This window comes from Mytilus edulis, chromosome 2 (assembly GCF_963676685.1).
Source record: "Mytilus edulis chromosome 2, xbMytEdul2.2, whole genome shotgun sequence".
NCBI lineage: Eukaryota > Metazoa > Mollusca > Bivalvia > Mytilida > Mytilidae > Mytilus > Mytilus edulis.
In genome coordinates, this window is record NC_092345.1 from 79,888,776 (window position 1) to 79,908,279 (window position 19,504).

The 19,504-nt window shown below is 29.9% G+C and overlaps 1 protein-coding gene across 6 annotated transcripts in view; it reads left to right on the plus strand.

The window, feature by feature from the left end:
* The window catches only part of LOC139513079 (zinc finger E-box-binding homeobox protein zag-1-like), a 39,767-nt gene that overhangs the window by 9,098 nt on the left and 11,165 nt on the right, over positions 1-19,504 (plus strand). For 2 of the 6 annotated variants that reach the window (XM_071301231.1, XM_071301230.1), the window contains exons 2-3: positions 17,488-17,631; positions 19,187-19,435. In XM_071301231.1, the coding sequence (XP_071157332.1) occupies positions 17,488-17,631; positions 19,187-19,435 (393 nt within the window). Of the gene's footprint in view, positions 1-3,621; positions 3,771-16,157; positions 16,407-17,487; positions 17,632-19,186; positions 19,436-19,504 lie in introns of those variants that run through there. The other 4 variants (XM_071301235.1, XM_071301233.1, XM_071301232.1 and 1 more) reach the window with 4 other exon arrangements.

Here is a 19,504-nt window from a genome sequence, read left to right on the forward strand (position 1 = left end):
TATCTTTCATGTATCTCTCAATATGGAGACATTTACCAATTAAAAATGCATTATAAGCTGCATGCCATCTGAAAAAAATTTTGAACATTCAAAATATTTAATTCCATTACATAAGGTGGAAGAGTAAACCTTAGAGTCACGTATTCAGTGGCAGCAGCATCTCTGTATTAGTATAAAAGACGTATATCATAAGCTTTATAAACATTTTTTTTGTGCTATTCAGTAGTAGAATCTTGTTCTGATTCCCATGACGGATTTAAATACTTCTTGGGAATCCGATCCAGATATTACTCACCTACCATATTGCCCTCTCATGGAATTTCCTTGGGTATAGGAATCGGGGGGGGGGGGGGGGGGGCATTATTGTTCAGTCTGTTTGTTTGTTTGTCTTTCTGTCTGTCCGTCTGTCCTGCATCAGGTTAAAGTTTTTGGTCAAGGTTGTTTTTGTTGAAGTTCAATCAACTTGAAACTTAGTATACATGTTCCCTATGATATGATCTTTCTCATTTAAGTGCAGAATTAGAGTTTTGACCCCAATTTTTATGATCCACTGAACATAGAAAATGATAGTGCTAGTGAGGCATCTGAGTACTATGGACACCTTTAAACTTGAACTTGAAATGGAATACTTATAGTTGCAAAAAAAAGAGAGAGCTGGAAGTGTGTAAAAGGTGAATTTATTAGAACATTTGTGTCATCAGTTGTCATCATTATACTCATCAATCTCCTATACATATCAATGACAGGTAGAAATGAGTGCTTCGGAAACCAATTTAAACAAGGTATAATTTGTTAATTACTTTTGTCAATTAAAGGTATTTCTCAGGTGACACTACTTCATTGTTCTGGATATTGGATTAAATTTGTTCATTCCGTTGTTACTAAATTTGTCATCAGTAATTAAGACATGTCCATTTGAAGGGCTTTGCTGCATTCTGTCTGTACAGCAGGGTTTCCCTACCTTCCTAAGGCTGCAATCTGTTCACTTAATGTAAAAATAAGTTTCATCACCTGGTCAATCAAACCAAACATTGATTTATTTATAGAAGAATATTGAAGGCTTCAACCAAATTATAAAGCAATTATTAAAATTTTGAATTTTAGTCAGAAATTGGTGTAAAGACAATTACAGTATATTGACCAACAGCGTAAACAATCTTTTAATAGGTTCTAATAATACTTCTCATCAGAATTCAATTATTTTGCAATTTAAAGTTTCTAAATATGAGTTGTATTTTGTTCAATCAAAGGCAGTTTATTTTTGAAGGTGGAAATCTAAGTGAGAAGGCAATTTTCCTTTTGTCTAAACAGATATTACAGTTGGGGAAAGGTGCATATAAAAAAAATCTGTGAGAATTTGAAAGCAGCGATTTGAAAATTTGGAAGCACATTTGATTTGTTACAATACTCTTTATAATGGAAAAGTGTACATACATATATATTTAATCTTGACTGTTATCTGAAAAAGATTTGAAAAAATTTGAAATGTTAGTTTTCCTTTCTTAAAAAACTAGTTGTCTGACTATCAAAGGTTAACTTGTTGTCTGTTTCATCAAAAATTTAGTCAGCAAAAACCCTGTATTGTAATTAGAATATATCCGTCCAAGTCGATCCAAGTTTCAAGAAAAAGTTATGATGAGATTTTATTCTGTTTTCTTTCTAAGAAATTTTTCAATCTAAAAAATTTCATCAAGAAAACTTTGTTCTAATGACAATGGGACTTTTAAAGAGAACAGTTTTTTTTAAAGAAATTTGAAATATTTGTTGTTACCTACAGATATATCATGAAATTCTTTACATTTATTACCATCAATTTTTTTTCTTGACAGAAGGACACCAAGAGAAATGAGAGAAATAGTTAACTACCTGTTTCTAGACAAAAAAAATAATCTTGAGAGTAAACACAATTTTCAATGTCTTATTGCCAATTCTTGGCTCTGTTTACCTTTTCATTTGGCTGATCCTTAGGTCGCAGCACTAGCTCCTTTTGTAACATGCGAATGGATTTTGATATTGATAAAGAGACAAAAGACGTGGAATAAATCGTAGAAACGTTCATCTCTGTGTAAACATTAATAACAAGTCAAGAAGAAAGTTAATCAGAGAAGTTATAATATTAGAATATAAATGAAATGATGCCTGCCTTTTATGGGGTTATCAGAATAAATGAGAATTTGTGCATTTTAAGATATTTTTGACTTTTTTGGTGTATCTTGTTGTTATCACTATCTTTTGGATTTCATTGATAAGTTCTAAGTCTATTGTTTTGAAAAAAAGGTGAAGACAGTATTAAAAAATCTTTTCTTAAACAGTTGCCTCACCTCTCTTATATCTTTCAAACTTTTTTAAAGAGATAATGACAGTGACCTTATTTTACTTTAGGGTGATCGTCTTTAAGCAAAGCCTAGGGTGATCGTCTTAGCAAAGCCTTTGTTTGGAAAAACATTGTAAATTAAAATTGGCGTGTGGGAGATGTCATTTTATATTTCTGTAATCTGAAAGAATCCTGTCAGATTGAGAAATCGCACAATCCAACGTGTGTGTCTTAATTGATCTAGTGTATTGAGAAATTAAGAACTGTGTCCTAACAATGGACGGGTATCTAGGCTGCCTTGTAGAGATGGCTTGAATATTGTCAAGTATGACTCAACCTTTGTTAGCATAAAAATTGCATCAATTAAGATTGACTTTCTTTGGATACACAATTTTTTTTTTGGGGGGGGGGGGGAGGGAACAATCAATTGAAAGTTTTCTTGGTGAATGATAAGATTTTTTTTATTTGTAAAAAATGACTTTTAAAGATAAGATTCTTATTTTTGGAAATAAAAGAAGATTCATTTGGATCCATGGATACATACTCCTTTTATATATATTCTAATAAATTCTAATTTAACATATATATTTCATTATGTGTCTTTTTCTATTCAATCATTAAAAAGATTTTGGACCTGAAAAAAGTTATAATAATGCATCTAGTTAACTTTTTCCATGTAAAATAAAAGTTTAGGAATGATATATCCCCTGTCTAGATAGATTGAATTTTGAATAAGCATGTAAATTAGGGAAATTATTCAGTCTACAAGTTGTCATAGTAACCATATGGGTAAATGTCCTGAGCTTGTTGACAAAACATTAGCAGCTGTTTTACATTCTGACTTTGCACCTTGATATTTGTCAAACCATTCATATACAAACAGCAAATTAGTCTGGTATCATCTTGCTACCTTGAATATGTAGATATGTATTTGCTTCATTAAAAGTGCAACCTCCAGAAAAAAGACAAGTGGCTATATTGAAGATGAAGGCTTGAGGACAGGTGTTAAACATTAATGCTATTTTGTATACTAAAAAACATGCAGCACTCTCAGCTAAAAAGTTTTTTTTTAATGATAAAAATGTTTTTGTATAAGTGTCAGAATCACTGGCATTAATATTAGAGTGAAGAAAATTCATAGAATTCATTTGTTGTTGTTCAATAAAAGTTTTGTCAAAGTTTTAGAACTTTTCACTTGACTCCCATTTGGTACCTCTCAGATACACCTATCAAGATTTGTTACCTACTAGGTGTGCTGCAGTTACCATAGTAACTAAAGTAAGAAAAGTAGATTTTTGTTGACATAACCTGGTACTTAAGGTAGAAACCGTAGGTACCAAGAGATGTAAAAGATTAATTTTACAAGGATTATCTGAGAGGATTATACACATTCTTGGATTATCAAAACTTTATTTCTCAAAGATGATGTTAACTAGGCTGAGAAAGAAGAAACTAGGTAAACTTTTACAGGGTTACAGGTAGGACAAACGTGGCAGGGTTTAACTTTGATAGATACAGAAGTCTGGTGATATATGTTTTATCTAGATTGGAGGTATTAGCCTCAATACTTACATTTGGTTTGATCCACATCATTTTTGCTGTCAATAACTATTTTCTGTACTTTCTTTGTGAATGTTTAGAATGACTGTTGGAATTTATAAAAGAAAAATATAATTGTGTGCAGGTGGAATGTCTAATCTCAACAGCAATTCTTCACAAATGTTTATATATGTTATAGAAAAAGTTTAGATTTTAATTTGGTTGCTATTTTCAAAATCTTGAAATGTATTTAGCAGGATTTTCTGAATGTTCAAAAATGATATATGTTTAACATAATTTATTCAAAGTGTGCTAACAGGTAGATCAAAATGGCGTCAGGTATTTTGGCAAAGGTGTTGTACATTGTTCTAGGGTTGGAATGTTAATGATAGAATCATTAGTGTGATATTTTCTGAAATCCTTTGTTATAGTAGATGAGTCCATCTTTGCATCTTTTAAAGTTTAAAAATGTCTAATTTAAGTCAATATCAAAAAGGTATTTTTTTTACCAGCTTATATCCTTTAATAAAAGTGTAACATCAGTATTATGACTCAGTTATGACAAAATATAAATATAAGTATTGTTTATACATATCATATTTATGGTTGTACAATTGAGATCATTGACTTAGATGGGGAAGAAAGTAGGTGACTTTCTCATGACTTTATCTTTCAGTTGTTTCGATTTTAGCTATGACTCAAGTACTGATGAGTGACTGACCAGTTTCAAAATACTTTTTGCATTGATCATTGGACTAAGTAAGAATATTCAAGTACTTGAAGAAATAATATTTAGTTATAGTGTGATAGTGGGGATTGATCAAACTATTATAATCTCAACATTTACATATAGTTAACTTAAAGAGTAAAACTTTTTGTAGAGCTTAACTTTATGAGCAAAGTTTTCCTGAGTGTTTATTTGGCCAATTGGCTATAAATATTCCAACTTAAAGAGGAGAAAAAAAATGAGAATTTTAAACATTGCTCTGTTATGTATTAGGTATTGATAAATTCTCTTAAAGTCCATTAAATGATAAATGTTTTATATTTCTCCAAGGAAATGGGTAATATTGGAGATACAATTTCTGATATAAATTTCTGTTTCCATGGCAATTCATTATGAGTTCATCCAGGTATATTATAGAATAATTGACTTTATATTAAGGGTTGCTATACTTTAAAGATAATTGTTTGTGATTGAAGAGTACTGACATATATATATTTATGTTATTGAAGTATGTCATTTAAAGTTATAGTCATTCCAAGTTTGATTTTGACTGAAGCAAATGTTTTAACACATGTGAAAGTTACCAACCAGTCAATCTTCTTTCAAAAGAACTTTCTTTGAGTGTTATCCAAAAGTTGTCCATAAGAACATTCAATTTGGACCTATATTAATTACTTTTACGAAGGGTCATCTGGTCTCACAGCATTTCAGTTTCATTTATTTTGCAGCTTTAATTATATCTTTTTTAAGCAAGTAAAGTCTAGGAAAGTTTGTGATTAAATTCTTTTAGACTTGAGTGTTTTCAATGGTTGAAGAGATTGTTAAGGAAAAGTGTACAGATGGGAAATTACTGAGTATTTCTTCTCCAGAGACCAAAGACCGTTTACCTGACTCAATGAACTTCCATTAAAACCCATTCAGGTGTGACATTCGGCTTTGTTCAAATATCAATAAATACCCAAAGGGAGCAAGGTAGCGCGTGCCGTAGATCCGTTACAAAGCAGAACGATAATAGAATACAGCTACAAATTTATGTTTTTGTCACCTCAACAAATGCTACCATCATGTCGGGAGATTTGATCAACGATATTTGCTCATCATTATTTTTTGAGTGAGATGGATTAATTGATAAAAAAAAGATTATATGCTTGGTTGACAGTGAAATTTATTTCAGCCTCATTTATATTCAAAAGAAACACCATGGAAATCTGTCGTTTTATTTTTTATTCACTATTTAATTGTGCAGATTTTGAGAACATTTATTTTATTGGATTTTTCATCTGGAAAAATTGACAATTATAATCATAAAGAATACCCTTAATTGATATGTATAAATGCACATGAAGTAAAAATGATAGAATATTTGCATTTAGATGATTTGCATTTTGTCCGTAGGTGGTTTAACTACAGATAATTTGATTTATATGACCAGTGAGACAGCTTTTGTTCGGACATTAGATATTCTGTTTTTGATACAGTAGATTACCTTCTTAATTTTTTCAAACAAAAAAAATATTACTGTTGATATTTTAAGAGCTTTTTCAAGAAATGAAATGTATATTTCTTTCACATACTGCAAACTGACTATAACCAGTCACTATAATAGTCTGAAATGAATTTCTTCGACTACACAATAATTGCCACAGTTAACTGTTTGGAGATGAATTGGCTTTCCACTTCTAGTTGTCTTATGTCACTGGGTTTGCTTTATTTAGAGGATGGGCATCATGTGTGGGTCTGTTAGTATATTTGTCCTCAATGCTACTCAAAATTCTTTTTTAAAGTTGTGTTTTGAAGACAGTTGTTCTGTACATGTTTATATGGTCTTGTCTTGTTGTTAGTGACTTCACAAGTAAACATGGTGTTTTTTGTTTCACTTTACATGTTTAAATGGTCTTGTTGTCATTGCACATGACTAAATTGTCTTGTCTTGTTGTCACTGTACATGACTAGATTGTCTTGTCTTGTTGTCACTGTACATGACTAGATTGTCTTGTCTTGTTGTCATCGTACATGACTAGATTGTCTTGTCTTGTTGTCACTGTACATGACTAGATTGTCTTGTCTTGTTGTCATGTCAACGTATATTTGTTCCACCTAACAAAAGTTCCAATGGAAACTTTGTTATAAACAATGTCATAATACCTGTTCCTGTTGGAACAAATATTCTATACCATTTATTCCGTTAGGAACATTTACTGTAATATTTATTCCAGTGGAAATACTATTCCAGAATATTGTTTCCATTTGGAACTTATGTTATGAAGGAACTTCTATTCCGTGACAGTCACTGTACATGTTGGCATGGTTTTGACTTTCTACAGTTGAAAAGTTAAAACCAAAAGTGTGTTAAACTTACATTATGCTGTAGTTGACTGGACAACATTATACCATAGTTGACTGGACAACATTTACAAAACAGTTGATTTCTGTTGTTTATATGTATGGAAATATAAATTTGAACTATATATATAGTCTGAAATGGTACTGAAACAAGAATTTAGTATTTTATGTTATTTTAAACATAGATGTGAGTGTATGTATGTCAATCTTTCTTTTGAAGTAATAATTGTTTTGCTAAAGTTTTCATATAAGGATTTTTTTCTTTTCATTCAAATGTTTTGTTTCTAAAATAAATAGGAAACTGCATGTTTGAAAAGCGAAGGTCTGTTAGCCCATTCAACTACCTTTTTTCCTCTGACAGATCAACAATAAAGCTTCTTTTTACAGCTGATTATTAAAATAATTAAAACATTTTAAGAACCCAGATTTATGTTCAGTTTTCATGAGGCAGTGAAAAAACTAATCAGAAAAGACATTTGTAAGGTTTTTGTTTCAGTTTGTAACTGTTCTTTTCTGTCAGTCCTTTGCCATGTGTTGAGGTCTTTAATCGGGCAACTCGAAACCTTATATTATACCACTTCAGGTGAATTAGCGGCACGAGCCATTTAAGACATGGCTATATTCAAGGTAGAAATTAATTCATTTTCAGAGGGAAGACGCTAAATCATTCCTTGAACGTTGAGAATTTTCAAAACGAGGAAACAAAGAAAACTGTTTTGTCACCTTTATTATATTCTGTGCCCTTTTTTGTAGCCATTGTTATAAATGCTAATGAAGCACTTGAGTTCTGAAATCCATGTTCAACATTGTATTCCTTTAAATTGAAGAAACGGAACTTTGCCAGAAGGAAATCATTAAGATTTGAATTTTTTATTAGACATACTCAAGTTTTATAATAATGGTTGGGCAGGTGAGAGATACAGCGATGGCTCTGAGGGTTTTAACTTGATATAATTTCTTTTGACACTATTGTCCAACTTTTAAAGATTTTCAATAAACAGTAATTGAATTTGTATCATTAAATAAAGTTAAGAAGACTAGATTCCATAATTTGTGAGGCATGTTTGGGTGATGATAATCGGTGTTATCTCAGGTTAGAAGTGTATACCCAACAGCATTGCAGCTGACCTTTAAGTTCAGTGTAAGGCCAAGAATTTTTGAATATATTAATATTTTTCAAAATTACAGTCAAATATGATTATTCTCAAAAATTTATATGCAATTGAAATAAAAAAATGTGTATTTGAAGTTTTTAACAGCATATGAAATTCATTAAAGCATCTGTATTTAAAATACTATTTAAACCAAAAAAAAGTATTGTTTAAGAATTTCTTAGTAATAATTCAAAGTAATTTCATTATAACTTTGGATATTAAGATTATAACTTTTAAAAGGAATTTAAAAAAATAAAAAGAAATATAAGCATCTATTAATTTGCTGTTTAATCAGACAGGTAATTTTGATCTTAATCATAGTTACACAGGTGGTTGTTACAAGGATAAATGTTTAATGCTCTTATTACCTGCTGTAATTGAAGCTTACAGAGACTTTGAAGTCAGGAATCAAAGAAATAGTACTGAATCCTCAAAATTCAATAAAATCAAATAGAACTTATGATAAGGCTGGTTACATTTTTTGACAATCTATGGTGTGAATAAAATATCTAGATTTTACACCAGTCAATTCTGTTTAGTTACAAGGCTCTCACCAGGTTCATCATATATATGTCAAAGACCAAGCAGGTTACTTACTGTGTAAAGAATTTTTTTTTATGAAATAAAGATTTAAACAGATAAGTATTAATGATGAATCTTTTGCCAAATCATTATAAGCTACAAATCTATAGACAGCAAATGAATTCTGATTTAGAATTTTCTTCAAAACAAAAAAGGAGTCTTAGTAAATTATGGAATACTATTTTTTTCCTCTTTGTTTTTTTTTTTTTATACTTTTAAAAATTGTAAAAATAGCATTGAATCTCTGTTCTTGTTGTTTTGCTTATAGACATTCCTCATAATTTGAATGAAAACAGGTTTATCATTGGAATGGGCATGCACATGTCAAAATCACAAATGCTTCTAAAACATATGACAGGTGAGGGTTCTTTACAGCATTGCCTCTGCAAGTCACTCAAATCTATCCTTTGGTTTGAAAGTAAATTCTATATATGTGTTTTCTCTATTTTCATATGAAGAAGCAGCTCCTGTTAGAATTAGGGTGACATATTGTCCTATATCTCAGAGAATCTCAAATAAAATTCCAAGATATCATAATCAAGATATTTTTATACACCAGAACATTTTGAGATGATTAGTGTTGAATTTCATCAATAACTAAAAGAAGAGATTGGAAAGAAAGATAATAGTTCAATAAAAAGAGAATTGATTTCTGTCATACAAAATGATATTAAGACACAATTTATATGATTGATAGATTCATGGTTCACTGGTCACAATTCTGGGGATTCTGAAAGGACAACATTAAATGGACATCTGGTAAAACTTGTATAATATATATTTATACTGAATAATCCTGAATGGTAAATTTAGATAAGATATGAAGTAAGCTGTGTCAAGGGATTTATATATAGGTTTATGTGCAGAAGTTGCCACTTTTATTATGTAGTTTTGACCAATTGAATTGCAGATATTTTTTCTAAAGAGATTTTTTGGAAAATTTGTAGGACTTTTAGTTAATATACTGCACACTTTCATATTTAAAAAAAATATAAAACCCGATGAGCTAATTGACATTGACAGGACTCTGAAGATGGTATAAACTTACTTAAGTTTACACCAACTCCATATGTCTCTCCCCCAGGGGTAGGTCTTATATAACTGTTACATCACTCCAACTGATGGCCAACACCCAACACAAAGAACCTAATCATTTATTATAATTAGATTTGGGTATAATTAGGATAGGAACCCCATTATCAGCTTTATGTCTGGTGTCATCTTCTCTTGTTTTATTTGATGTGTGCTGGACAAAACCTAATGGAATTCATCCTCCAGGGAATTTTGGCTTCTGTTTTCATGGCTTTTGTTTTAAGTTGATATTTGATGTAATTTGTTTGGCCATTTACTAATTGTTATGATATGGAATGCTGTTGATATAAAACAAGTTAATATTTTACAAATATCATATGTATTGTTGCTGTTTGATGAAATTGATCATCCTTTGGTATACGGACTCGTTGTTTTATGGGCAATTTTACCATATCTCCTTATTTGGCCAGATACTTTTCTTAAATTAAAATTAATTAATTTCTTTTCAAGAAAAAAAATTGTTATCTTTATGTGTCCACCTCAGAAAATGGTTGAAATAATGTCTCTTAGAAAGGTGCTCATAATGGTATTGATGTTGTCATTAAATATTAAGACTTCATTTGGAATGGGCAATTAATAATTTTCCATTGTATTGGTCAGTTGTTGTTGTTATTTGGCCAGATGATGGACATTATTTAAACCAACCCAGTGGTCATTTACATTTAAGTTCATCCATGTAGAACTGTAACGGAGATCAAAGAAGAAGTGATTATTTTTATTGTTATAACTAATTTTAATAACAAATTATGAAAATTGGAAGTTCCGTTATGTTTAAATTTAGTACAGGTGTAATTAACATGGGAGAAGCATTGTCTATTTATGGTTCTAAAAACAAAGATGGAAACAGTGACAGATGTAGCTCTGCTGGGGGTCCTAACTGTTCTTCCAGAAATATATATAATATCAGGAATTCTTGCCAAGGTTGTAATTAAGTGTTATACCACCTAATTTTCTGTGATTCCTTTGCAATATTGTGATATTTTATTTGATTTCATTGGTTTTTTCTTTAGAATTTTTTATTCTCTCTATCAAACTATTATTAGATGCTACAGTAGCTATCTGCAGTTTGTGTTGGTCAGAATCAAGTTTTTTTTTATTTAATCCATTGTTTTTGTATATAAATATATTTTTATTCTTTTTCGATATCTGTTTGGAGTCTTAAGTCTCATTGTTTTAAAATGATAAATGAATTAAAAAAGGTGAGAAACAAAATGTGACATCGCCATGTAATAGTCCTCTGCATAAAACAGTAAGTCCTTTTCTTCCTCATTAGTGGATGCAGAGCCATTGTAGCAGATTGAGTGTTTATACAAGAGTTGCAGCTTCAGTCCTAATGAATCTATTGAAACAGCATTTAGTCACTGTCCAAATATTACAAAAAAATAAATAAATTGAAGTACCAAGATCACTTATAATCAAAAGTCATCATTTCTTTTGAAATAAAACTTTACTAAACAAATCCAAAAAGGAGTCATATTGATTATTTAATACACTTAACACTTCATCTTCCGTTAACGAGGAGAAAATGTTTTGAACGTTTGTCGTAATGTTTACTCTTAACTTCGACTGTGTGAAGTTGGCAAATGGAAAAAACTGATTGTATTTCTACTATTCATATATAGCATACTTCATTGCGTGTCATTGACGCAAGATTTTATCAAGTTGATATCCTCCTCACTTTTGCTCCTGTAATTAAAGCTGTTAAAGGATCAATAGTATTAGCCAGGCATATAATGTACACAATTTTTAAAGACATATTTTTTATAATCCTTCCAAATTTTATAAAACTACCAGTTTATATTTATGTCTTTTACAATATGATTTTTTTTTTCAAAGTTTTACTAAAAATCACTATTCTCTTTCATTTAATACAGTATAAAAATGCTGGCCCACCATTCAAGGAGCAAACACAAACACATAAGCATCTTTAAATATTGTTTTTTGAAATTTAGAGTTATGGAGAGTCAGGAGGCTAAATGAACTGAAAGTTATGATGGGAAAGTATCGTGCAGGAAAGTGAATTTTTTCACTGTCAATTGAATGTTAATTTGTTTTTATATTTCCTAGGAGACACATAATGCAAATTTCATATGAGGACTTGAAACTGTCAATTAAGAAGACATATTGGGCCATTTTCATGCCTAGAAAGTTTTTTAAGCATGCATGTTTTTAACCATATTTAAATAGAAATGCCTAATCAATGTAATAAGTTTATAAGAAGAATATTTATAGAACTCAGTGATTGGCAATGTAATTTTGATAAAAATCAATTTCTATGGTGATATGTCTTCTGCGGAACAATACACAGATAAAATTTCCTTTGTTTGCATTTTCTCGGATCTGTCATAATCCCAGAAAGTTAAGATGTGGAACAGGAAGAACCCAGACAATGCTAGTAATGAGAAGATGTTCTAATGTAATTTCCGAGATATTTAGGACGCATGCTTTATGATGGACGACCATTCCACATGATATTATAAAGTACAATCAATTTCTAAATGGAATGTTTTATTGGCAGCGTTTGCCAGTCATAACGGAAGCTATCTTACATCTAATGTTAGGTTACCCAAGTTGGAGCATGTACCATTATGATTGGTGAATTACAGGGTGTTTTAAAATGTGATTGGCTGATTATAGGGTACATTGGTTGACTTAAAATGACAATAAGTGGCTAGATCTACTCTGCTACATCATTAAAACAGAATTAAATGGCTAATATAAAGTTATGAAAAATACAATGATTCATATATCATTGTTAATAGGGATATCTGTAACTATAAAAATTGTCATTTTAGTATCAGTAATGTATAATTTTATAATAATGTAGAAGGTCATGTCAGAATTCAGGAAATGTTCCAAAGATTCATTTTTGAAAACAATACAAAAAAAGTTAATCTGAATAATTTTGGATCAATTTTGCAAGAAGAAAATGAAAGCTTTGAAAAATCAAGTTTTATTATATGAATTGTTAAATGTGATTAAAAGATAAAGTCACAATAGAAATGATCTGTTTTCTCAGGACCTGAATTTCTTTTGAATCTCAGTTCTACAATTACTGATCATTAAAACTTAATCACCAATTTCTTATCAAGATTAGTGATTTAAGTTGGTGATGATAAAATAATGTTAAATTTGGCATATGAAATAGTGTTGTAAACATGGTAGAGATGTCAACGACAGGTTATCTATGGGCTACTCTCTTCATGGTCTGTTTCACTGGTATAATGTACGAGTTACTTCTGTTTGGTCCACTACATTGTTTGATATAAATGTATTAAGCATATAATGAATACTAATGAAAATGGATTATTGTCAGAATTCTTCTTACCATTTTATAAGATCAGTAGCAAATCTTGAAAGATGCTGTCAAACTTTTCTAGAAACTATTTTGACAATTTATTGTGTGGGGTAAATTAAGGAAGTTGTGATAAAGATAAGAAAACAGTCACATAAAGATAGATATGGCATCACTGAAAACATGGTCATGATGATAAGCACACTGAGTTGTACCAGTGATTCTTGTTATGTTAAGTTGCATCATGGACATATATGTTGCCTGATTTAGAGGGGGTTGTTGGGAGAAAGTCTGGAAACATAACCAATTATTAAATAATGATGGTCTTCTATTCAATAGCAATACAGCTGAAAAAAGAGTCTTTGATCAAAAAATCTGCCTCAGAAACATCAAAGTGCCATATTTCTAATGTCATTACATTTTACTTTATTGTCTAAAGAATATCTTTTTAAGTAACACTTTTAGAACATTGAAAAGTAATAAAACTCCATTTCATTATCAAAACTGTGAATATAAACCTTATATTTCATTGATACATGATTTATTACTTGTCACTTAACATTTTTGCCAGACATAAATATATGATATAAATAAATATCAGTCATTGATTTACCTTACAACATAAGTTACATAAAAATTCTAGGAAAAAACCCACATCCTGAATCAATGCATATGTAAGCTACAAATAAAATATATTTCATTCAGTCTAGATATAAATAAATTGGTGGGTGTAAGAAAAATTCAAATAATTATAAAAGTTTTAGAAGAGACAAAAGCTTTTAAAATAACTCTGTATAATGACTTCAAGCAGTCTTTTCCACTAGGTTGGTTTAAAACTTTCAATTGTGATTTTTTATTTTTATTTACAAAAATACCTAAAATCTGTAGTTGTTTTCTTTTGAATGAACACTATTATTTTTATGCCCATTAATAAAACTTGATTACAATATCATGGTGCCTGCACTAAATGTAATACAGTTTTTGATTGTCCATAAAAAAACTACTTTTTTACAACATAACAAAAAACAATTGATTTATAATTCCTATATTTCCGCTTTAATTTTAAATATATGTATCTGCCAAGAAATAATAAAACAATAATGATAATGTCACACTAACACATTGTAACACCTGAGTCTTAATGCTTTGGATGATTTTGCTATCCTGTTACTATCCAGAATTTACAGCTTACCAAACAGAAGTTTTGTATTGTTCCATTTAATTGTTTTTAATGAGACAAAACTGTCATGAGAGCAAAAACAGAGACAAAGAAATCTGTTGATAAGTTGATTCATTTCTGGTTAGTAATCAACTGATAAGAAACAACAGCTAGAGACATTATTAACATTTATAGGAGATGTTAACACTTCTTTCTCTAAATTAAAGTTCAAGTAGTAAGTAAATAGTAAGTAAAATAATGTAGGAAACTTACAGCCGAAATATTAATTTTCAAGGATTTTGTGTCAAATAGCACTTAGCTAGGTAGATTGATTAACTTCAACTTTTCAGCTTAAACAATAGGATTTATTTTTGTTATAAAACTGAAAGCAGGAAACTACACCTTAGTTATATTTCAGCAATAAGTATCAAAATTTATTGTTCAAGTACTATACAACAAAATGTCTTTATAATGTTGTAAGTGTTATTACTCCACATCCTAGAGAATAAATGTTTCTTCCTGTTTCACTCTAATCTACCTATCTCTCAGTATGTGTGTACCTTGACATGACAAAAATAGAATACTTCATCACTGTACATTATAAATAAATAAAAACATGATGTGGTGATTTGTGCATTTCCTGTTATGACTTGTCAGCAGGTAGTGACACTCATCCTCAACACATTTCTTCCTTCTTTGGTACTTGGTAGGATACTGTTAATCTGGATGTATTTAACAGTACCTTTGTTTGCTTTTCATGGGATTATCTCTTCTTCAAGCACTGCCACTAACTAAGTAGGATGTTCATGGGGGATATAACTGTATCTAATTTATTTTTTGATTAAGAAGTTTTTATGTTAAAATCACTTAAATTTTCTCTATGTTGAAATAAAACAATATGTTTGTAAAGGTTTTTCCATCTTTATTTTTGATCAACCACTGCTTTAAAAAGAACCACCTTTCTGTCTATATATAAATATACATATAAATACAAGACATTTATACATGCATAAAAATAACAGTCAAAAATTTAAAAAAAATTAAAAAAAAGTCAAAAAAAGTCAAAATATTTATGCAATTGACCATTTAAGAAATATCACAATAAAGATAAATTATTGATGAGGTTGAATGTGATTATAAAAGTTTAGTTTAATAAAAAACACCTGCTGATTTCATTCTTGCTTGGGATTGCTAACCTCAAATTAACATGAACATAATTTTAATATCAAACACAGCCTCAGTCTTGTCAGAATACTAAAAATCTTTACAAATTTGATAATAAAATGTGTATTTAATAACACATCTTTTTGTAAATAAACATTTTTGTAATGATGTTGAATAATCAATAACTGCAGGTATAGCAATGGAAGGGTTTGTAAGAAACATTAGCTGTGTATTGATTATAGGATCAATAAATGGAAATGATGAGATGAGATTGGTTGTCAATATGAAAAGATTGGGAGGGTAGATTTATCCTGGGTAGAAATGACAGGTAACAGACTCCACCTTCAAATGCATTAGCAAGTGAGCAAAGGGATAACTGAAGAACAAATATTCTCATTTTGATTTGAAATTTTAATAAAATTTTCATGAAATTAAATCAAATACCACATTTTGATAAACAAATCCTTTATATTTTGGTATATATCTCTTCTATGTGTGGCATGTGTTTTATTCTGTAAATGAAAAAAAATTAAACAAAATGGGACTTTATAAAAAAATTAACATCTTCCAGGATTTCAATTAGCAGGAGAAAAGTTGTTTTGTAAAATAAGTATCATTAGACCACTTTATATGAGTATTTTCTTAGAACAGCTAAGAAACTGTAATTTATAATAACCTAGTAATTGGGAGATTTAGTACTCCTGCTTTTCCCAGTAAAGTTTACCTGAATCCCTTAATCGAACCCCATTTTAAACCTGTGGTTGATGCATTTAACAGCTGAAATAAGCACTGAACCTGGGAGGTTGGCAGAGAAGCCAATACTTATTTCTGATTGGCTACCCACAAGAGGTGATTAAATTGAAAGGCTTACACCTGGAAGATCCTTTATGCAAACATTTGTATGATTATTAAGGTAGTAAAAATTGGTTTTTAAGGTAAAAGGTGTTTAACCTTCATCAGGTGAACTTCTATCTAATTTACTATAGATGTGGTTTTGAAAATGTTGCAGGAATTTTGCACAGGAATAATTCAACTTGGTAAGTTACTGTTGTCTAAGTGGGTCACAAGAAGTTTGGGTAACTTGATATTTGATATTCTGAGACAAAGTGGCTTCTGTTTGAGAATGTGGAAATATTTAGTAGATTTATACAAAACCAAACTTTGTTAAAATTACAATGTTTTAGGTTATTTCTGACTGTTAACAAGGTTTATATCTTATATTTTTAAAAAAGGTGACTGATTTAAAAAAAAAAGTATGCATTATTCCTATTCTTAGAAAAATACTAAAAATGTTGATTTTTTTGAAATTATCTGATTATTGTTGTTAGTTTGTATGCTTGTTAGATGACACAACATTGAGATTTGTAAACATGATGTTTTGTCCAATTACCTTAGATAATGATTTCCACATGTAGCATTCACAATCATGTACTTAACTATTATTAGTTACTATCTAAAGGTAATTTAATGGTTTTCTGCTGAATTTTTATATGGTGCTTTATTTTTCCAATTTTCTGCCATCTAGCATGCACCATATAATTACAAAGAAATGGTTACACTTCTACACATGCACTATTTTTTCTGTTTTCTTGTTGAAAACCAACACCCTTATTAAAGGATAATTTTATATAATACAGATAATTACCTCTCATATTTGTCATTAATTAAGTTATTAATTATATAAATTAACCATGTTAGAACAGAGGTGGTCTGATTCATTATGTGAATCATAGGAGAATTTTATTTGAATGTTTTACTGGTTCAAGGTAAACTGTGGTATGATAACTGTATACCTCTGGTTATGATCTTGATGCAAAGGTTTCAGGAACCATAAGACCAGAAATGATTCTAAATAGTTCAAAATTTCAGTTACATTGATGAATCTTAAATGTACGATATTTAAAAAAAAAATTTAAACAAAAGGGTTCCAATTTTCAAATTCAGGACATCTTTGTTAGATAAATGATTAATACGTTTCTCATAAAAAAAAAATTCATGAAGGTTGTAATACATGTACTAGAACTTGATAACTTAATTTTTTAACAAGTTTTTCCCTAGTAATTTTGAGATAACTATGTCAAGTATGTCCCATACTTTATGATATTAATTACCTTTCAGTTGAAACTGAGGGTGTGGAACCAGCAACTAAAGTACAGAAGACTGATGAAGAAAAATCAGATGTCCATGACAGTAGTAGCCATGACAACATGATTCATGACACAGCAACAGATAACCATGACAACACAGAACCACAGAAAAATGGTTAGTATTTGATTATTTTCTTTTTACTCTTTTTGTGAATAAAAGAATAAAAGGAGGTATGGAAAGTGTTGACAAAACAGTGACGTAACAACATAAAGGATTCATTTGAGACCAATACATTATACAACTCAATGGCAATACATTTTTTTTTTAATAAGACATCTCCTTAATTTTATATAAGTATAGAACATGAATGATAATTTATGCTTATAAGGCACATTTTATAGTAGTAACTTAAATTACACCTATAGCAGTATAAGCTTGTCAAATATACTTACAGACAATAACAATTATGTTTTTTTTTTTTTTAAATAAGGTGATGTCATGTCTTTGATCAAACTTTGATGTTGAATTTTCAAAGTATAACTAAGTACTCACATTAATAACCTACTGGTATATTAATCAGTTTGTACTGTTACATGTAGATATATATGTGTGTGTTGGAATGACATGTTTCTTATTTAATTGCAAATTGTTTCAGTTAAAAGAGAACAAAAAAAAATTGAACAAAGAGAAAAAAAAACCACTATAGAAGTAGTGAAAAGGAAATCTTTCTATTTCAGTTGTTAATCTTCTTAATTTTTGGTCATTTGTTGTTTGGAAAAAATAACATTTACTAAAGTATTACCTTGGTACACAAACACACCATATGATATCTCTTTTTCAATTAAACCAGAAATATCTCTGTCCCAAATGCATAAGTCTGTGATAGGATACAGTTTTATCAGATGTATTCTAATGTTGTATTTAGTGTAAAGCACACCTGTTTACCCTTCAACTAGTCCTTATGGCTTTTCAACTTATAGCGTTCTAACGGGAAGAAATTTAATTTGATAGTACCATCATATACCATGAAGCAGTTAATCTTTGTGGGTTGCAAATTTCACTTATGTTATGCATGTTTAGTAACTAATTGAAATTTGCTAAGACAAACACTGCCAATATTATGTATCATTTACTTTAAACTTTCTTAATATTTAAGTTTTACACCCTCCTCTATCATGTCTATAGCTCAATATGTGATAGTATAAGTTATCACCTCTGTCGGTACATTTGATTTAACATACCATAACTCATATATATGTGTGTAATAGTTCATGACATACAATTCACACAAACACTTGACAAAAAATGAAGAATGGAGCACTTCTATTGCTGATCTTCATCGTAATGGCTTTAAAATATAGTATACACTGTCATCTTATTACAAGTTCAGATGTCCTTTAGCAATTATGTTTTCTGGGGAACACATTACTAAGTTGCAAAACTTGTGTCTCATTACATTGTATTGTTTATGTACATTAAATTGTTCTAGCAGATTTCTTTGTAAGATGCTGACTGTCTGACTCCTTGGTAGTGCTATAAAACCAGGCCAAATCCACCATTTTGAAAATGCCTGTACCAAGTCAGGAATATGACAGTTATTGTCCATTTGTTTGATATGTTTTATCATTTGATTTTGCCATTTGATAAGGTACTTTCCGTTTTGAATTTTTTTCAGAGTTTAGTATTTTTGTGATTTTTCTTTTTCCTAACAGATTTTTTTTTATTTCAGTAACTACAGAAGTTGTTTCGACACCAGACGTTAAATCTCCTTCTATAGTAGACACCACTCCACCAATATCAACAAAAAGTGACATTCCAACCACAATGGCTGACCAGAAATGTACAGATGATGAGAAGTTACGACAATACCTTCATCAGACAAATACAGTAGTGATCTACCCAGAGGCAGTCAGTGACGGGGAAGATGGCGACAATGATGAGGATGATGAAGACAAAGCCAACACGTCACAAGAACTTGGTAAGTCAATTGATGGTACACATTATAGACGGTTCCGGGGCCCCTTTTGAGGAAAAAAATTGGTTGGTT